This window comes from Lontra canadensis, unplaced genomic scaffold (assembly GCF_010015895.1).
Source record: "Lontra canadensis isolate GAN:19392208 unplaced genomic scaffold, GSC_riverotter_1.0 scaffold82, whole genome shotgun sequence".
Classification (NCBI taxonomy): domain Eukaryota; kingdom Metazoa; phylum Chordata; class Mammalia; order Carnivora; family Mustelidae; genus Lontra; species Lontra canadensis.
In genome coordinates this window covers 867,379-887,442 of record NW_022631076.1, presented here as the reverse complement: position 1 = coordinate 887,442, position 20,064 = coordinate 867,379, and the positions used below count along the sequence as shown (strand labels likewise).

Below are 20,064 nucleotides of genomic sequence, written 5' to 3'. Positions count from 1 at the left end.
CTGGAAGTGGCAGATTTTCTGAAAAGATGAAACGTGACTGACTGAAGGGTTTCCTCCAAATCCCTTTTCAAAGACAAAAATCCCATGTAGGTTCTTCTTCTTCTTCTTCTTTTAATCCAAAGCTGGTGCCCAAGGAGAACAATATTTTAGAGCAGAAGCCAGGCGTCTTCTGTGGAGGCACGCTGCCCCTCCAGGGAGGCCACACCAACCCATCGGGACGCTCACATGGCCTTGAGCGGGGGCCTCCTATGGTTTCACACACCCACACCGAGAAGTCACCAGGGCTTCTCTGGGGTGGGGGGGGCTGTTATGTGAATTCTACGAGGTCTAGCCACTCCCCTCAACATTTTGGGGCCCTGTGGCGTAGACACCCCGTGGTCCCTGGTCGGCATGGAGAGCCCCTGGAATGTGCTAGAAATGCACAATCTCAGGTCCCTCCCTACACGTGCTGAATGAGAACCTGCATTTTCACAGGATCCTGGGTGGCCCGTGTGCACTTCCAGTTTGAGAAAAGTGGGTCACACTGCTCAGAAGTGACCTCATGATAGGTCAGGGAGTGGTTAAAATCGTCCTCAAAACCCATCCAAGAAGGCTGTCTACTGTGGGAGTCCAGCTACTGTATAGAACATTCTGGAAAAAGCAAACCTGCAGAGACAGGCAAAGGCCAGTGGCTACCAGGAGTTGGGGGCGGGGGGACAGGAAAGATGAATTGGGGAGCATAGGGGGCCGGTAGGGTAGAGAAACCACTCTGTAGGATAGTGTCACAGAGGATTCATGTCATCACATGTGTGTCAGACCCAGGAAGGCAGAGCAGGGAGAGTGAACCCAATGTAATCTATGGATTCTGATGAGTCACGAGGTACAATATTTGCTCCTCGAGCGCGATAACCATGTCCCACGGATGCACGATGACAGTAATGGGTCAACAATGGAGCGGGGGTGAGGGAGCATATGGGGACCCTCTATACTTTCCACTCTTTTTCCCATAAGCCTTAGACTACTCTCCAAACTAGTCTGTTAATTCGACAACAACCGCAACAAACCAGTGGGGTGGGCAGATATTCTCTCCCACTTTGGGGTGTATAAAAGCATCCCCGAGCCATCTTTCTGTCATTTCTTCTTGCCTGATGTAAATGGCCACTGTCATTCTGCCCTGCAACCGGGCAGGACCCCCACTGGCTGGGAAGAAGTCCCTGCGGGCTGTGGGGAGGGCCTGGAGTCCCCAGGAGCTGGGGTGCCCCAGCCAGGCTCTGCGCCCTCTTCCTGTGGCCTCCGACGGGGTCAGCCCTGGTTTTACAAAGCGGAGCTGTGATGGGACCTTCACCAGGACGTAGGAATGAAGAGAAAACACAGATGCGTCTGTGTCGCGCTCCAGTAAGCTGAGTAGGAGGTCACCGAGTTACTAATCCGGGGGAAGGCAGAATATAGCACAGATTCTAAGCAGCAAATGTCTGTGCCAAACTTTGCATCTCACATTCTTGGTTTAAATATGAATTTAATTAAACAGAGAATTATAGTCTGATGTGTGAAGAATGAAGGAAATGGCCTTGCGTGTTTGCAACCACCTCTGGCAACAACAGCACATTCAACACTAGTGGGACAACTTGACCCAATGGAGGAATTCACGTTTTTCTGTGTATGCAGAAAGGAAGGGGGGATGGTGTGGGGATGGGCTGTGGACAGACACTCCTCAGCACCAAGTCCTTGACAACACAACCACGTGCCAACACACAAGCAGACAAATAATGTGACCTCGGTAGACATGCTAACGGTGGGCACAAGGATGGAGCGTCTTTCAGGAGGGACAGCTGATTCCGTCTCTCCGCACATCTGGTCACACGTCCTGCCCCGAAATCACTCCGGGGAGGCCAGTAGGTGGTGGGCTTGGAAGCAGGGTGGCACCGGGGCAGCCAGAAATGGGACGGTCACACCGCTGTGTGTGACGCAGGCTACACGTTCTCTCTTGAGCATCCTCAGATTTCCGCCCACGAGACTGTGTGCGGCCGCCAGGTGGCTGGCCGTTCACAGGGGACGAGAGGTTTTCTTTTCGGCTGGGGTCCCTGGTGCCACCTTCCTGACGGGGATGGAGTTGGGCTGAGTCTTGCTTCTACTGACGCTTGGCTTCTTCTGTTTCTGGCTGTTGTTGTGAAGTGACTTCAGCCCCAGCATTTTACAGTACTTGTTACACTGGTGCAACGCTTTGAACTGATCGATGAAGGTCATAGAGCAGTTGCCTTTAAATCCTTTGTACCTGTGAATTTGGGTAGAAGGACATGTATTTTTTAAAAACAGGACATCCCACCAGCTTTAACAGGGGAGACTAATGCATGTGGAAAATATACTGATTCCTGCTCTAGGCGAGCACATGCCATCGGCAGGAGAAACCAACCCTGCAGGATGGAGTAAAGGCAGAGACCCGCTGGAGTGCACAGTACAGACCCAAGGCCTGGGATTGCACAAGTGTTCTAGAAGCTTACGGTCCCACTGAAATAGCGTGCTATTGCTCCTTTTCTTTTAGTCATAGTGACGAGTGCTGGACCATCTTGCCAAAATTTAGGTGTCTTGTGGTCTAAAAGCCACCCCATCCCACCCAGAGGTTCTGAATAAAAAATTATACATGGGGCTGGAATTATATATGGGGCTGGAAGAAATTAGTTTAGACCTTTCGATTCATAGTTAAAGGAATTTAGGCCCAGAGTTTCTGGCACCAGCCAAGAAAACAAAGCAAGTTGGTACAAAAGCCAAGGTAGGGTGCCACTCTCAGTCTTCCTTCTAGAGCAGAGCTCTGTCCTGTTTCACCCCCTGCCCTGCTCCCCAGCAGGAGAAGGAAATGGACCTTTGTCACTGGTGGGTTCTAGAAGGGACTATCCTGACCTGCCTCGGAGTAGTCTCAGGGATTCCTCCTTTGGGTTGGGACATGTAATACTCAAACTATAAATGACTGTTTTTTCACACCCCAATCACAGAAGGTTAGTGTCCTCCGTGAAGGGACAAATCTCCAGGCCCCCAATCTCCCCACCCACCAAGAAAGCCGTTTGACGGGCCGTTGAGAGGATGAAATGAGAAAATCCACACAGACCACCCAGCTCAACACATGACGTGCTGTACTGATTCAGTTAATGTTGGTCGAGTTATTTGATGATCAGTATGATAACATTTCATCCTGTGGAAGGGATGTGGAAGCCAAGATTGAAGGGTGAGGGAGGTAAATGGGGGAGCAGGTATATGGTATATGGTATATGGAATGATAGACATAATTTGTAAGGCCCTATACAAAGTGAAACCATGGCACCAAGTTCAAAAATTAGGAAGACATTTGAGACAGCAGTGGAGTATGCATTCAACGAAGCCCAGGGTCCTTCCGGGCGCAGGTCCCGCCAGACCACAGAGAGCATGTCCCCAAAACCGGGCCCACTGGGTAGGAGAGAGCTCTGGCCCCACCCGATTAATAGGACAAACAAGAAATCCGCACTCTTCCATCGGCTGGTAGGAACCACAAAGGTGAGCAAACCTGGAATGAATGGGGACCAGGACGGTGCGTGTTTCCCTATGAAATCCGAGTGGGTTTGAAGCTGTTAAGGGAGTAAAGCGTTCCTTTCCTTCATCTCTGGGTCCAGAACATCAGGAAGCAGCTCTATCTTGACAAGTTTGTTACAAATCCAGCCTTCTCCCTGCCTCTCCCTGCTGCGAGGGACTGCCCTGTACCCCTCAAGCCCGCAGTCCATTTGCTTGTGAAAAAATGGCTTGGCTCCTAAAAGCCAAGCTCCCTCATTGAAGGAAAAGTCTGGAGACGGGAGTTGAATCCAGCAGGGCAGAAACAATTCCACTGCCAACCACATCATCTTTACGCCTCTATCTTCTAGAAGACCCTGCGAGAAAGGCTGAAATGTCAGCCCCTCTGCATCCCTCTGGTGCCTGAGCGCTCCCGGGCAGGACCCAGGCAGGACGTGCGTCCGCCTCTCAGCCTGTGCTTGTCAGACGTGATGGGAAGCCCAAACCTGTCCTGCTGGAGGGAGGCTTCCCTCCTCATACAAACTAGGAAGGTCATGGGCTGGGGCAGCCTCCCTAAGTGCACTTGTCACACAAGTCACGGTCATCTGTCTCAGGTGGCCTTGAGGCTTTTAAACATTCAGACATCTAGTCTCTGCGGAGAAAAATCACTAATTCACATTTGCGCCTCCCAGAAAATTTGAGAGTCACTCCTTAAGCACTGTCTGGCCGCTGAGTGTGTGATGCCGGGTAACAAGGGAGCCCCTTACATAATGGTCCCCGTGCTCTGGAATGAGAAAGGCTGAGTGTGGGCAAAGCAGCAGGACTTCCGGGCAGCCCAGCTGCCTTCGCGATCAGCCCCTAGGAGCCCAGAGCTGTTCCCGGAAATCTGGCCCCTTCTTTTGCTTTAGATCCCTCTCTCCAGTCCTCACGGAAAACCAGAGGAGCAAGGACTGAGGCTGGTTTTTACTGTAGATGGCCATGAACCTGCGGAGGTCCTAGAGAGAGAAGGCTGCTTTGCTTGGTCTAGGAGCCCCTTTCTCAGCCCCCACCTCAAGTGCATTTCAGTGGAGCCCTCCCTGACCCTATCCTCACTACGGGAAGAAACAACTCTGTCTTCCCTGTATCTTTAGGAGAATCACATCCTCTTCTCAGAAGTCAAGGAATGCCTCACATCTCTACACAGACTGTGTAGATTGGGATCTACCTGATTCCCAACATACCTGTCCGGGGGAGGCTTTTCAGTAAAGGTCAAGGAAAAAAATGGACACCCAGCCCCATCCCCAGAGCTGCCTCACCTCGGTCCAGAGGGTCTCCAGACCACATTTCTTTCTCTCTGGGTCTAATTTTGGACCTTCAACTTGGCATGTCACGCAATAATGAACTTCCATCCCTTCCCTAGCTCAGTTGTAGATCTTTTCTGGTATGTAACATCTGCAGAATTAAAAATCTTTCTCCTTTCTCAGTTTAGTTTCGGTCTCAGTAAGGATGCTGGACTTCTGCCATGACTTCCTCGTCTGTCAAACTCACAGCCATGGCCGATGCCTTAGGAAAAAACAGGGCAACATCCTTTGCGTTCCAAGATCAATTAACCCAGAGTGTTTCAAAGGACACAAAGCTCTCCTCTAGCACCAAGCAATGGGGAACACAGGTTCTCCTGCCTCTGGTCCCCCTTGCAAGCCCCACGTGCCACTCGCCACCAGCAGGAGTAGAGGAGACCCTGAATCTCAAGTAGGCTGACATCTCTCCAGCTTGACCCCCACGGCATTCACCTCTGTTCTTGTCAGATGGATGTACCAGGTTGAACTTGGTTCCTCCAAGAGGTGCATCCTTCCTGGAACCTCAGAACATGGGCTTGTTCGGAAAGAGTGTTATTACAGATGTAATCAAAATGAACTCACCCTGGAAGAGAGTCAGCCTTTAAGCCAATGTTACTGGTGTCTAAGCAAGAAGGGGACAAAAGATACAGGCACACCAGAGAAGTACCATGTGACGACAGAGGGCAGAGACTCAAGTGGGCAATATACAAGCCTGGGAAGGCTGACAATTGACAGCCAGCTTGGGAAGCCAGGAGAGAGGCGTGGGGCCCATTCTCCCTCACAAGCCCCAGAAGGAACCTACTCTGCAGACACCTGCCTGAACTTCAGACTTCTGGCTTCCAGAATGCGAGAGAATATATTTCTGTTGTTTTAAGCCACTAGTCTGTGGTCATTTGTAATGGTGTCCCCAGGAATCTAATACAATGGAATAAAGAGGATCTTGTAGAACTTTTTCACACGTTTCCACAGAAAGCTTAGCTCTGTGGAATTTTACTAACTGGATCTTTTTATCCTTAACCTCAAATTAGTATTATTTTCTAGCCCATCACTTTATGTCTATCAGTCTGTTCTCCCTCATGACCTCTGTAAATAGGACCTACATTCATTCCACCGAACATTACCCAGTGGGGACTTTGCTTAATTTATGTTTCCCCTGGGATGGGAGGGGAGCATACAAATTACCCAGGGATCTTGTTAAAATGCTGGTTTGGGTTCAGTAGGTCTGGACTGGGGTCTGGGATCTTGCATTTCTAAGGAGCTCTGGGCGGGGGCGGGGGTGGATGCTGATGCCACTGGTCCAGAAACCCCACCTGGAGGAGCCAGGAGACGAAGTGAAGTGTGATGACGTCAAGTCACCCCTACTGCACCTTGGAGACACTTTTCTATTTAGATTGGAACACAGGCATATGGTTTATTCGTGAAAGTTGTGTCCTATGACATCCTAGGAACATCCTATTTCCACAGGCCTGCCCCGACTCAGCATGGTACTCGCTACATATTGGCAGTCATGCTAGACCGATTTCTTGCTGAACAACTCTTCCTCTTTTCTCTCATCTTGCTAATCAGACTCATACGAAAATCACCAGTTGAAGGCATGGCTGGCTTCTCTCTCTCTCTCTCTCTCTCTCTCTCGGCTCATCACGACTTCCCTGTGCCATGGATGGCCTCCAAACACACCTGAAGAGGGGGAAGTGGGTGGAGACAAGTGGCAGAGACTCCCAGCTCTGGCTCTGTCGAATGAATTAAAGTTTTTGTCTGGCTTACTGAGGAGCCTGTTAAAGAAAACTTTGTGGGGCCAGAAGCAGCAATAGCGAATCCCCATACTTTGGGCAATCCTTTTAGAAGCAAGCCAGAGGCCATTTATAATGGAAGTTTTAGTTTGATATCCTTTCTGAAGAAACTTTTAATTTATAGGGAATGACTACAAGGACCCAGAATTCAGGTTGAGGATAGGGGTGAGCAATTGAAATAAACCTCTGGTTTGGGGGCATGTGTACAACAAAGCCAGGGCTGGATTTATGAGTAAATAGAACAGATCTACATGTACGAAAGGAGGGGCCCAGGCCAGCCCCTCACTCTGGGACCATCTGGTATTTCCTATAGTTCTGCCAACATCCTCTATTTCTTTGTCGGTTCCTTCATGAGGCACCAGCTAGATGGCAGACATGATGGGGGGGTTAATAAGGATTGATAAGGTGCACCGCCCTTTTCCAGAAGCTGGGCATCTTGCAGGGAAGACAAACACACAATCACATTGTATGTGATAAACAACTACAGGAACCTGGGAGACGGGGCTTTCCCTACTGCAAGGGGGGTCCTGGCAGGAGTCACACAGGAGGGACAGCTGGGGGATTATCTGGCAGAAGGAAGGGCATGGGCAAAGACTCAGAGAACGTTCTGGGCAAGCGCAGGTCTTCTGAGGAGGGATGAGGCCAGAGGACGTTCGTGGAAGGCTTCGGGACCGATGCTATGCAATTGCTCCTCAGGTCGGCATTTCCTGAAACATGTTCCAGGGAGCAACAGTCCCACAAGATGCTCTGAAGTAAAAACTCGTCCTGTGTTAAGAGCACAGCAATTAACCCTCTGTAATCTCTCTCCCTGCGCTTCTGGGCCTTGAAATCACTCACCGGCTCTTTAAACACCGTACAAAGTCTTGCACAGAAGAGACACCTACACTTATCCAACCCAGGGTTTCCCAAGATTATTTGACAACAGGAATCTTGCTTTCACGCAATCCCTTTCAGAAATGCTTCTGTAAGAGTCACCGAGCTCTTTGGGGGAGGGGATGCTGGGAGGTAACCGAATCTGTGTTTTCTACACGTTTGTTCTGAGGTTGTATGAGCTGATCTTCCTCCCTTTGGAGAGGGGACCTTTGCGCCCCACCCCACAAGCACCGTGGGAACCCTGGCCAGCACCTCACCCACACTCTGGCCGGAGCCCCCCGGGGGCTGTCCTTGCTGCCTGGCCTGTTGGGCCGTCTCCCACACCACCCCCAGGGTCAGTCAGATCACGGGCACGCAGCTGCTCAAGGGGTTCCCTGTCCCTGAGAAGCTGTCCTGGCTCCTCTGCTTGACTGACAGCCTGCCCTGCCCTCGCCTGCCCACTGTCTGCCCTGCCGCCTCCTCTCGGCTCCTCCCTCAGGCCCCAGGCTCAGTAGCAGCCTGGGAAGCCTCCATGGAAACCAGCCCTGGCGCTTTCTTCCCTGACATCCGCCCAGGCTGGGAAAAAAAAGCAGAATCGTCAAGAGAAGAGGGCAAAGGCGACCCATGAGTCTGGTTCTCTGGTCCTGCTGGCAAGGGCATCCTAGAAGCCTTGCACTCTTGCATGGTTCCTGCTCCCTTGCTGCTGGCGGACCCCCCCACCCCGCCCACCAAACCAGGAGGGGCTCTGTGCTGGGAGCCCCAGTGAGTGAGAGCAGGAGGGAGGCCCTGGGGAGGTGAAGGAGAACCAAGCATCCACCATGGTCCCCGTTCTTGTGACCACGAGTCCCGTCCCCACAGACACACCAGAAGCAGGAAGAACTCTCCTTCATATCTGAAACCCACACTCGAGTCAGGACACAGAGGGCCACGGAGGGGATCCTGGAGAGCAGACAGTTCTGATGGAGGCAGTCTGAGGGGCACCCACTGTCTTCGGCCCCAGAGCTGTGATTCCCAAAGCTCCCCTCATAACCCCAAATCTTAGCTGCAGAGGGGGAGCCCCTTTAGGGCATAGGCCCAGCAGTTGAGATGACAGGACATCAGCATTCCCACTGAGGTGTCCCCGTCAGAGAGCATCCGGGCATGGGCTGCTGGTGGAAGCCACGTTGCCTGTGTGCTCAGGGTGGGATGGCGCTGACCGCAGTCCCTTCTGTAGGTGACAAGCCCTGAAAGCCTCAGGGAGGGGTTTCAGCTCCTTTGGAACATCATTCCACAGTGAGCCCCCATTTCTTTATGGCGCACACACACACACACACACACACACACACCACTCCTTTTTCTAGCTACCTTCTAGAAATTTTCGAGTTTTCTATGGACAGACTTGAGTTGGTGGCATCTCTGCGGCACGTTCCCTCTTCCATCCCTGTAACCTGGCACTTTGCTAGGACCTTCCTGAAGGCTCTGAGAGCTTCTCTCTCCACAGTCTGATCTTCATCCAGACTCTCGTGAACCTTGACCCTTGTGGCCCTCAGTTCCTCCTCACCTGCCATTTCCCCTCTCCTGTCTTCCTGGCTGTCCTGCAGGGGACATCTCAAACCCATCCAGCTCTTCAGATGTTCTGTCTGCTCAGACTTGCCTCTGAAGCTGGGTGGCAAACGACAAGGAGCCTGGCTGTGGGTCCCTCAGTCCTGGGGATGGCCGGGCTGGGGGGTAGTGCCAACGAAGGGGGAGAACACCACAGGTCCGACTTCAGTCACTTTAACAAGCTGTCCTTTGCAAGACTTTTGGGCAAAGACCAGGAGACCGCCATGCTATCCCCACTCTGTGGAACGGTATGTCCTTGCTGACTCTTGGATCCAGGAGACCCTGAACGTACACCAACAGCATTGTTCATAGTGCCAGCCTTGCCAACATTGTGAAAAAGGTAAATGTTCTGTTCATGGGCCTCCAGGCCTCCTTGATGGCCAAGACTGGCCAAACAAACCAGCCACTGGCCAACGCGCTCTACTGGCCAAAGGCTTGATCAGATTAAAACAGGGTGCAGACAGCCCTCCAGGGTAGATGACAATGGGGGCCGTGGGGGAAAGCAGATCGTTACGGGGTAAGGTGTCTCTCTCAGGACCTGAGAGATGGTCCTCCAAAGCCTGCGTTGGCAACTCAGCTGGACTGTGTGGGTTCTGTGGGGACACAGCCCTGCTGTGAGAAGCACTTACGGGATGTCAGGAAGTTCTGTCCCCGGGTCCCTTTGTTTCCTCCCCTCCTGCAAATTCATGCATTAGTGGTCTGCCTGGAGTCACCACACACGTGTACACACACACACTCACACACACACCTCATGCACAAGCCTATCATAGAGCTGTGTCTCTCAAATACAAATCCTATTTCTTTGCACCCTCGAGCTCGTGCTGTCCTTTCTCTCCCTGGTTCTCTCCAGGGTCTCAGACTGGTGGCTGCCGGTGGGCACACGAGGCTCCACGGTGGGCTGCTCTTGGCAGTGAGGGCAGAGCCTTTTTCCTGGAGCTCAGCTGGACTAACTGTGGGAGTCTGTCTTAGTCCTTCGTCTTCTTCAGGGCTGGTAGGACGTGAGCTGGACATACCGACACCAGCAGAGTCTGCTTTCTCGGGACCATTGTCCTTATCAGGCTCCTGCCTTGACATGGGGCTCCCCATCATCTCTTGTCTGCTCTCCCGTGGGGAGCAAGCCATTTGTCATTCTGTCTGGGGTGCACTGAATTTGGTTTCTGTGGAAGGGACACTAGACATTGCCATGCATCTCATGGCTTCTTCTTTCTTTCAAGTGTAGAAATCTGAGATACTGGATGCTGGTCAGCCTGGGGACTATCCTTTGGGGCCCTTCTTATCAGACCTAAGTGGGCCAGTGCTTACTGACTGGAAAGAAATCTGCTCAGCACACTCTTCTTTGTTTTTCTTTAATCCCTCGACATAAACTCAGCTTTTTTTTTTTTTTTTTTTTTTTTGGAGACTATAAAGGGAAAACATATTGGCTCTGGTGCCCTCTGGTGGCGAATCGCCATCATGTCACCGCCCCAGAAATTCCCCCGCTCGGCGGGGGAGGGGCGCGTGTTTGCAGGACCTACTGGGACACCTCTGAGTGTGCTCCCCTGCCCGTGATTTACGCAGGTTTTGATTTGGTGAAGTTAAATGTCTCGATCTCTAGTTACAGAATTAGGCGTTTTCCCTTTTCCCCTTCCAAGAACTCTCCACCGCCAAGCAGTTTCAAATGGGGAAAATACTCAACTGTCCAGTCAGTATCTTGGGTCTGCAGAGAACATGGGTTATTAGATGTGGTGACAGTGCTGTTGGCCACGCTTTGCACTCTGAAGTTTTCACGCTCACCACTGTTGGAAGACATGGGTACTGAGGTACAGGTGACGGGTTTCCAGAAGCTTCCTCTGGCTGGCTCCCAGGAGAGACAGGACATACTTCCGCCTTAACGATCATTCTAGCAGGTAATGCGACCTCAAACAAATAAGTCATGACTGTTGCTATTCTATTTTATGAGATAGCAAATGACTGTCTTCAAAATTGTCGCATTCCCCCTGCCTTTGCTCAACAAGAGGACAAGACAGGTTGCACTTCCTGGGAGGTCAGCACCTACATACAGAGGCAGATTGAGACAGAAGGGACTATTTTCTTTAAATGACACAATGGCTTCTGTTCGTGCCAAAGATTCTAACTACTGCTGGCCAGAAAAGGGTGGGCCCTAAACTTGGGAGACCTCTTTCTTGCTCTTTTAAAAAAACCACAAGCGTATCGTTTATTATGTAAAAATTTTTTTTCCTAAGTTTATTTTTTTCAGTAATCTCTAGACCCAACCTGGGGCCCAAACTCAGGACCCCAAGATCAAAGGCCACATGCTCTTCGGACTAAGACAGCCAGATGTCCCTGTTTATTATTATGATTGTATTAATTATTAGTAAAGTAAGTTAGACTCGCCTCCCCATGCTTCTCCCATCCATGCTTTGTATCTTTCTAATGTACTTAAAAGACCGTGTGTAACGTTGCCTACAGGAACACTGCTTCTTGGGATGGCGCCCATTCCCCAGGTGCCTCCTTTTCCAGCAGGGATGAACTCAGCCCCCCAGCGTGTTTACTAAGGATCAAGAGAAAGTGCATAATGGACACTCAGCCGTCAGTCCTCTCTCCTGCTCTCCGGAGGCCGTCTGGCATCTGCAATGCCCCCCAGCTTCTTCCTGGGCTTGTGATCCTTCCCCCTGGAGTCTCCTTAGCCTGTCTTGGAGCTGCCTTTGAATGAGAACCTTCCGGGTTCTGCCCTTTGCGCTCCATGCTGCAGCTCTGGCTTTCCCTGGACAGTCTCTTCAGTCAAATCTCAGCTCCGATATTGAGGATCTGATCCTTTTCTTCAGGGTGCCTGCCAGCAGCCTGCCTTTCCCTACACCTCCTGCTCCTCAGTTGGGAAGTAAGAAGGCTGGTCCCAATTGTTGGTTCTCAGTCCAGAGCAGAGGGGTTCCCAGGGACCTCCGAAGAGATCTCCAATCGAGGGTCCCCCTTTTATCAGTTTTTTAAACTGGGCTTCTAAGAAACATTTCTTTGGGGTAAAAAAGGTTGGGACTTAGAGAAAGTTTAAGGAAAAGTTTATAAAAAACAATGGACAAGATGATCTCATATCCCTTCCAAAGCTCTCAGATGCTTCAGAACCCCCTTCTCTCCTGTCTCCTCCCTGACCACTCCTGGGGAGGAGAGGCCATAAGTAACATTTTAGAGACAACATTTTGCCCTGGGCTCCATCCATCAGCTCTTCTAATGGGTCCTGGGCACTTGTCCCAAGCCAGATAAGTCACATTAAAGCTGAGAACAAGACCAAGGGATTAGATTTCTTTTTAAATGAGGACGAAAATGTACGAGTTCCCGGAAACTGTTAAGATGCTTTTAAAAGATGTCTTAAATAATCATGCTCTTAAGCTTGTTTTAGTTTTTGAAACTTCTTGGGCAGCTTTCTGCTTTGTTTTGGTGGAAAGTTGTTCTAAAGAATGGTATGAAATTTGCCTACCCTGGCATCAGGCTGCGGCAAGAGGGAGAGAGGAGACTGATATTGATCACACTGTACTGAGCTTCTGGGCCTGGATGCAGATTAACGGGAGGGGGGGGCTCCTCGTGACAACCTTCTGTGTCCCCATTCTGTAGATCAGTGGCTTCTAGAACTTAAAGTCACATGACCAGGGACACCTGGGTGGCTCAGTCAGTTAGGCTCCCAACTCTTGGTTTCTGCTGGAGTCATGATCTCGGGTTATGGGATCAAGCCCCACGATGGGGTCTACGCTCAGTGTGAAGTTGGCTTGCCCATTTCCCTCCTCCGCCACCCCTCCCCCACCCCGCTTACACGCTTGCTCTCACAGTCTCTTTCTCAAGTAAATAAATAAATAAATAAATAAAATCTTGAAAATATTTTTTTAAAAATCACCTGACCACATAGCCAGTAAGATAAGAACCAGCATTCAAACCAGGTGTGCGTGCTGGACTGAATTTGCAGTGTCCCCCAGAGAACACGGAATCTGCTTTACTTGGGCAATGCTTCTGAGGTCCAGAGAAATCCCTTCATAAATAGGAGCACCATATGTTTTCTTCTTGAAGTGGGGGAAATTGTCCTGGACAAAGGTCTAACTTGATGGCTGTGAGGACGGCGGGCATGAGATAGCGCTGTCCCATGCACATGCAGGATGCCTGGACGCCCACACCACGGGCCAGACAGACTCCCATAACGCAAGAAGAAGCAAGATTGCCACTGGGAGAGTCACAAGTAAATGGCACGAGCACGATTTGAACCAGACTCTCTCTAAAACCTTCCTCTTCCTGACTATACTGTACCCCTCCTTCCACGCTCTCCTCACATGCACAAGGCTACGACCAAGTTTCTAGACTTGCCTGAGGTTCAGGGCTCTAGTCGGCCCTGGGAGCATGGAGAGAATCCCCACACAATGATGTCTTCTCCTGAGCCGCTCTTGGGAAGGAAATACCCAAACTGTATCTTAGTTCTAAACCCATGTCAGAAGCTCTGTGTCGTCAGTGAGAACTTAGTGAGTCAGAGTCAATGATCTGGAGGTTAAAAAAGTCTCTCTTCCACTTTTATCCCCCCATCCCTCCACTGTTCTCTGCCCTTCACTAAGGTTGAAGATGGGTTTACTCTTTGAAGCTCCACTGATGTCGATGGGCGGAAATAATCAGAAAGTTCTTCGGTTAAGTCCTTAGCAGCCTTAAGAGAGTAAGGTTTATTTGGGCCATTCTGTTTTCTCTGCTTCTGATGCTTTGACATCTGGGGTCTTGTTCACCATGGAGAGACTGCCCTTCCCAGGGCTAGCCAGTTCCTAGAGATAGTAGATAACTGGCCTTCAAGAACAACTTTCCTATGCAAACTAGCCCATCTCAAGCCCTGTTCCCACCACCTCTCTCGTGGGGTCTCACAGCTTTCTTCATGGCACCAGGGCCAGACAAGGACAGCCCCCCCATCCCAGAGCCCGCTGACATTTTTTCACCGGCCAACCCCCCATCCCAGAGCCCGCTGACATTTTTTCACCGGCCAATCCCAAGCTTACTTTCCCTGCCTCACCCATTCCTTCCCTTGGAAACCAAATCAAAGTTGTTGCTCATGCTTTCCCCACACTCCCTCTTCCTCCCAACTGAGCCTGGTGCTTTCCTGTGTGGACCCCATGGCCCAGCCCTCTTGGGGACTGTGAACAACAAACCCTCCTTGGTGGCTGTTGTCTCCTTTTCCATCCAGAAAAGGACTGGCCTCCCCATACCTGAACAGTAATAATGCAAAAGCCATCCACCTCTTCTAAAAGTCATCTGTCCCTCTATTTCGTCCTTGTAACAGACTGTCTTGGGACATGGGTCCAACTCAGAACTTCCTGTTCACTAAGAACCACAAATCATCTGCTTTCTCAATGGTGGTCCAGCAAAGCAGACAGAAGGCACAGGCGTACAAGAGATAAGCCAGTAAGATGTTACAGTGCTGTCTGGGCATAGCCCACAGGGAACCAAGCAGTACCCTACACTAAACTGGGAAACAAAGCCACGCAAACACCAGAGTAACTCATCACAGCTCTTCCCTTGCCATTTGCTCCTGAAACCGCCTCCAGGGAAGTGTGGGAGCCTCCAGAAGGACTTTTTGGGATGGGGGTGGGGAACACATTAAAAATACGCAAATTGAATTCACTGCGCTCAAATGCAAAGAAAAAATTTAAGAATTTTCTAATAGTGAAGCTATCAAAGGCAGAAAGATGGAATGTTCATGATTAAAAGAAATTCCAGTCATGTTGGCGTTGACTCCCCCCGGCCAACCCGACCCCACTCTCCTGGAAGCAATTCATCCTGCCTTGTTTTCCTAGAGTTCTTTGTTTGTTTGTTTGTTTCAAAGTTAGAAAACAAATGTGTTTCCCTGGGAGAACAAAGCCCATAAATATTTTATGTAGGTGAGAGAAGCGAATTGAATTCATCCCAGGAACATTTGTCATCCGCAGTTAGGACAAGAAATCGACTTGGCCCCGTCAGTTCCACCATGTGTGCCTGGCAGGGGTTTGCAAGCTCAGAATCGAAAGAGATGTGCTGGGGTTTTCTACTCACCCTTTAGCCAGTGTTGCTATGCCAACGTCCGTTAACTTCATTCCTACACCTACAGGAAGAGAGAGCAGAAATGGGATTTGTGTTACCCGGGGCTCCTGGGAAAGGACAGGCCATGGATTCCCGGGGAAGGGGTAGTGACAGCCCCACCTGCCTTCCTTTACTACATAAACACACGTTCCTCCTTGTTTCATCAGTAGAGGCCTCTTTCTGTCGACACTGATGGCCTTTTGGACATACATCCAGCTTGGCAGGATGATAATGGGGGACAGCAGCCCTAGGACAGCAGCTCAGGGGAGTTGTGTCTCACGGGATCCAACGGTGGGGCCTGCCACCCCCACTACCCGCTGCCCTTTGTAGCTTGGGCAGCGATGTCCCCTGTGTGCCTGGCCCATCCCTGCTGCAGGAGGAGGGAGGCCAGCAGCCCTATGCGCGGCTCTGAAGCTTGCTGCTTGCTCCGCAAGCTCTCTCCCTAGAAGAGCTCTGATGGGGGACTGGTCTGCACCACCAGGACACTGAAGTGGCAGGTGGCATGCATGTGTGCGGCGGGTGGGGGGTGAGGTCAGCCGTGAGAGAGTTCAAGATGGCACAGGTTCTGTTCTAAGCCAAACTCCAGACATGCCATTTCCCATCTCCATAAAGATGGTTTCCCAATCAAGGAGGGAAGATTCTCGGGGTTGGCTCTAGGCCCAGAGAAGCACTCCCTTGTCACCACTGGCCTGGAGATGCTGACCGCTGTGACCCATGGTCTGACCCTTTGACTCATCCTAACCTCTACCCATTAAACCATGTGGGGGCGGTTACCAACACCACAGCCATCCACACGGCTGCCAGATCATCCCACTCTGGTTCAGCAGGAAGCCACAATATCCCTGATGGGAACATAAGAACACAGAAGGCTTTTCACCTCTGCATCTCCAGCAGGAGCAGTCGAGAGAGTGGCTGAGGAACCAGGGACATAAAGAAAACAGAAAATCCTTCTGTCTTGCAGGGAGGGGAAGGGCAAGAGTCGCTGTCACCTGGGGCCACAGAGAAGAGCCAGGCTCTCACCCTGTCCCCATCTCACCCCGCATCCCTGACCTCTTCCAGATCTGGAGGAAGACAAGTCTTTCCAATGCCCAGACTGTGGATGGCCTCGGGCCTCTCCACACTCTCCTTGCCAGGCCCGGGAGCAGCTTGGCTCCTGTCTCTCTAGGGTGGTGGCCATGGGCACAGGCTCCAGCTCAGTGGGCCTCCGCCTCAAGGGCACTCCTACAATCTTGTGATAGGCCCTCCGTGGCGGAGCATGGGGTCCACGGTGCTCCCCCACCAGTCTGTCTGGCTTGCCTCCTCCTCTCTTGCCCCTACCTCTTGTCCCCCACCAGGCCTGTGGTCACTGTATTTCCCATGGCCTGCAGGTGACCCGCTCACTGAGGGGCCTGGCAGCACAGAAACCGGTCTGGGGTGTGGACCAAGGAACCAGCGTCCTCTCTCTCCCAAGTCACCCCCGAGGTCAGACGTGATGGCAGCCAAGCTCCATGAGTCTCCACTCTGGGAGCACTGCTTTCGGAGGCCCAGGAGAGGAACGCTGATGGGTTAATGCTCTGAGTCAGCAGCCTCTGCCCGGAGCACAGCAAAAACACAGGCCATGCGGCTCTTCAGGCCGGCTGGACCAATAGAAACCGCTTTGCTGTGTGCACCCGTGAGCTAAATGAGACCCGGCACTTCAGAGGGCCAGTGAGCATTTTAAAGGCCGCTTTTGCAGTGGGCGACTGATTCACCTCATTCTCCCAAAGCTAGCAACTAGAACGTATGCCGAAGTGCTTCACGTAGCCTTTATTACAGGGGCTGCGCTTTAAAAAAAAAAAAAAAAAAAAAAGGGAAAAAAAAAAAGGGCACCAAATTGTAAAAGCCCACTTCAGACATCTTGTTTTTGTGGAGGGCTGCATTTAAAAATCACAGCTCTGAGCTGCATTTTAGTCCAATTTCAAAAAGTCATTTGGCAAAAGGTCCTTGAACTTGTGGATCGCTTTTCCCACCTCTCGCAATTACCAGCTATCACTTACAGTGGAGAAAAATAGAATATAATTTTGAAAAGGAAACGTCTCAGTTCAGGGATTCGCCGGCAGTTCAATCAAAATCTCCAAAGGGTAATAATTTGAATTTTAGTGTGCAGCCATGGGGGTAGCGGGGGATAGCGGGTCGTTTCTGGTGGAAGGAAGGAAGTAGGCAGCATCAGGAATTTGTTCTCCAGAACTTGGGTTTTTGGGTCTTTGGGGTGACTGCTTCTTAGGAACCCTCGTGGTCTCAGCGACGGGCAGATCTCAGGGCCCAACCACACGCGGGGCTTTCACCCCCAAGCTTGCCGAACCCCCCTCAATCCTGTCAACAAGCTACGGCAATGAGGGAAGGGATCGCTTTTAAGAGTCTGAGAAGGTCATAGTTGAGTTTGGGTTTGTTTGTTTGTTTGTTTGTTTCATCCTAGTTCCGGCATCTCAGTCAAATTAGAAAATGTATAGGTTCTCTGGAGAGTGGATGTGCTATCTCCTCCACAACGATGATGACAGTAACAAGATTTTCCCCAGCAGCAGAGAGTAAAAACACCCCATTAGACACCGTGCCAGTGCAGTGGACCGCACACGCCGTTCACCGAGAGATGTAACATCCCATGAAACTTGTTCGCAGGTGCCTAGAAGCAAAACGAACCCTGCGCAGAGCTCCAGGGCGCTGCTTTTCAGCAGAAGAACTATACTTATTGCAAAATTAACTCTGAAGGGGAAAAGATGGAGGTGGGAATCCAGACCTACACAGCTGGAGTCTAACTAGAATAGAGAGCTGTGTATTAAGATCGTGTGCGCGCATGTGTGTACGTGTGCATAAGTGTGTGTACATGTGGCAGCGGAGTCTCCAAGGCAGCTGAGCCGGTGTGCCGCCTCCAATATGCAGATCGGCCCCACCCGCAAGGCTCTGACCTTGCAGTTCCCAGCTGGTCCTCAAGAAGGCCCTCACTGGATGCTCTAATCTCGGGAGACACTTGGAAATCTCTTGCAAATTGGTAAATTTGCGGTTTAGTGGAAAGAGTTTGGTTTTGGAGTCCGAAGCCCCAGTGTAGGGTCTCGGACTCCTCTGCTTATTAGCTGGGTGACAGCAGGCAATTAAAGCATTGTCTTTAAGCCTCTGTTTTCTCATCCGTAAAATGGGATCCTAATGTCTTCCTCTCAGACTTCTGTCTTCCGTTTGTCTTACGTCTTATGTCTTCCTTTTGTCTTATGAAGCTCAGACAGAAATCGTAGGAAAAAACGAGTACATACGCAAGGGGGGGATCTCCCTGAACCTTTTTGCAACGTCTTATGTCTGTGTTTATTTCAAAATAAAATGTTAAAAAAAATCGGGAACACTCACTCTGGCAGTGCTGTGCTACGTGACTTCCCAGCCTGTTTGAGCCCCCCAACGCCCCCCCACCTCCTCACCCCTCGGGTAAAGGACTGAGGCGCAGAGAGGGAAGTAACTTGCCCAAGGCTGACAGCTAGGAAGCCGTGGGAACAGAACCCGGAGGCCGTCTTGCTCTTTACCACCAGCTGTAACAAGAGCCGGAGATCCTCATCTGCGACAAGGTCTGACGTACAGTGGGCATACGATTATAGCTCAGATTTTTCTTCACAGTATTATTATTTGGAAAGGAAGAGGAAAAGGAAAACCTTTGTGGTAGAAACTGTTGGTGCCCCACCCACTGTCCTCACCCTAACCACTTCCGTGCGCTCTGGCTCCCCCTCCCTCCCCATGCCACCAGCATTTCTTTGCCTGAGCTCAGGGGAGCCTGCTTTGCTCAGCTTGGCTTGTCCATGAGCAGGTGGCAAGTTCAAGGGCAATAACACCCGCACCAGGAGTAGCTGCCCACTGGTAGCTAAAGACAACTGGTGTATAAATACCGCTGCTCCCTCCCTCCTTGTGTGAAGAAAATTCTGAGTGGCTGCTCTGCACAGGCTCCCAGAGTCTCCCCTGCAGGCAGGAGCTTTAGTGACCTGCAGGGAGAACTGGCTGTGTTCTAAGGTCCCCTATTGGCTGCCTTCCCACAGCCTGTCATACTCCTCTCTCCTACCAAGGTCGCCTGGGATCCCCTCCCCAATATTTGTACCTGAACTTGAGTGTGCAGGAAAGGACTAACCTTGCCCAAATAAAGGCTCAATCCCCACCTAGCTCCTGAGAGGTAACCTCCGAGCCCTGGAATGACCTGCCTGGTAAGACCGTCTTTGTCTACCTGGGGTGGTGTGTGTGACCTCTGGAGAGGCTAGAGACCAAAGTCCATCTTGGGACGAGTTATGCCTATGGCACGGATCCCCAGTGAAAACTTTGAACACCGAGGTTCAAGCAAACTTCCCCGGAAGGCAGTTAGCATGCAACGGCCACACACACCACTGCTGGGAGACGTTGGCGCTGTCTACGCGGCTCCACTGTGACAGGACACTGGAAGTTCCCCCAGGCCTCCCCCTGTCTCTGCCCCACGAGCCTCTTCCTTTTGCTAATTTGAGTCTGTATCCTTTCACTGTAAGAAATCATAACCAAGAGTGTAAAGGATTTTCTGAGTTCTGTGAGTCCTTCCAGCAAATTATTGAAACAGAAGGAGGTCTTAGGGAACCTCAAACTGCAACTTGTCTCAGGGCGTCTCTCTGGGTACCCTAATTATCATAGCCCCAGTTCATAGGAAAAATGCACTCCCATCGATTTGCATATAAATTGAAAATGTGCAAACTAGCCAGCGGGGTTTGAAAATCTAAAGCAACTGCCCTATTAAGAAAGAATGATGACGTCTTAATTTATCTTTTGTTACAGTCAGATTTTCCTCTATATTTCTGAATTGCCCCTATAGAGAACAGAATAATCAAGCCAGTCTTTGGTCACCTGTGGTAACAGGTGTTATTGGCGCGAATTATTGTAATGCACTCTATTACTCCATTTGGCTGCTCATTTCAGGCTTGTTTCTGATGAGACATTAGTAACACCTCCTGCTGGTAAAGATGCTTAAAGGCATCTGGCAGACC

General features: G+C 50.9%; 1 protein-coding gene across 1 annotated transcript in view; it reads right to left on the bottom strand.

Moving 5' to 3' along the window:
- Window positions 1–1,183: 1,183 nt before the first annotated feature.
- Window positions 1,184–20,064, bottom strand: part of ALPK2 (alpha kinase 2) — a 116,016-nt gene continuing 97,135 nt past the window's right edge. The window contains 2 exon segments of the mRNA XM_032882406.1: window positions 1,184–2,251; window positions 15,050–15,098. Coding sequence (XP_032738297.1) covers window positions 2,023–2,251; window positions 15,050–15,098 — 278 coding nt within the window. The 3' untranslated portion in view covers window positions 1,184–2,022.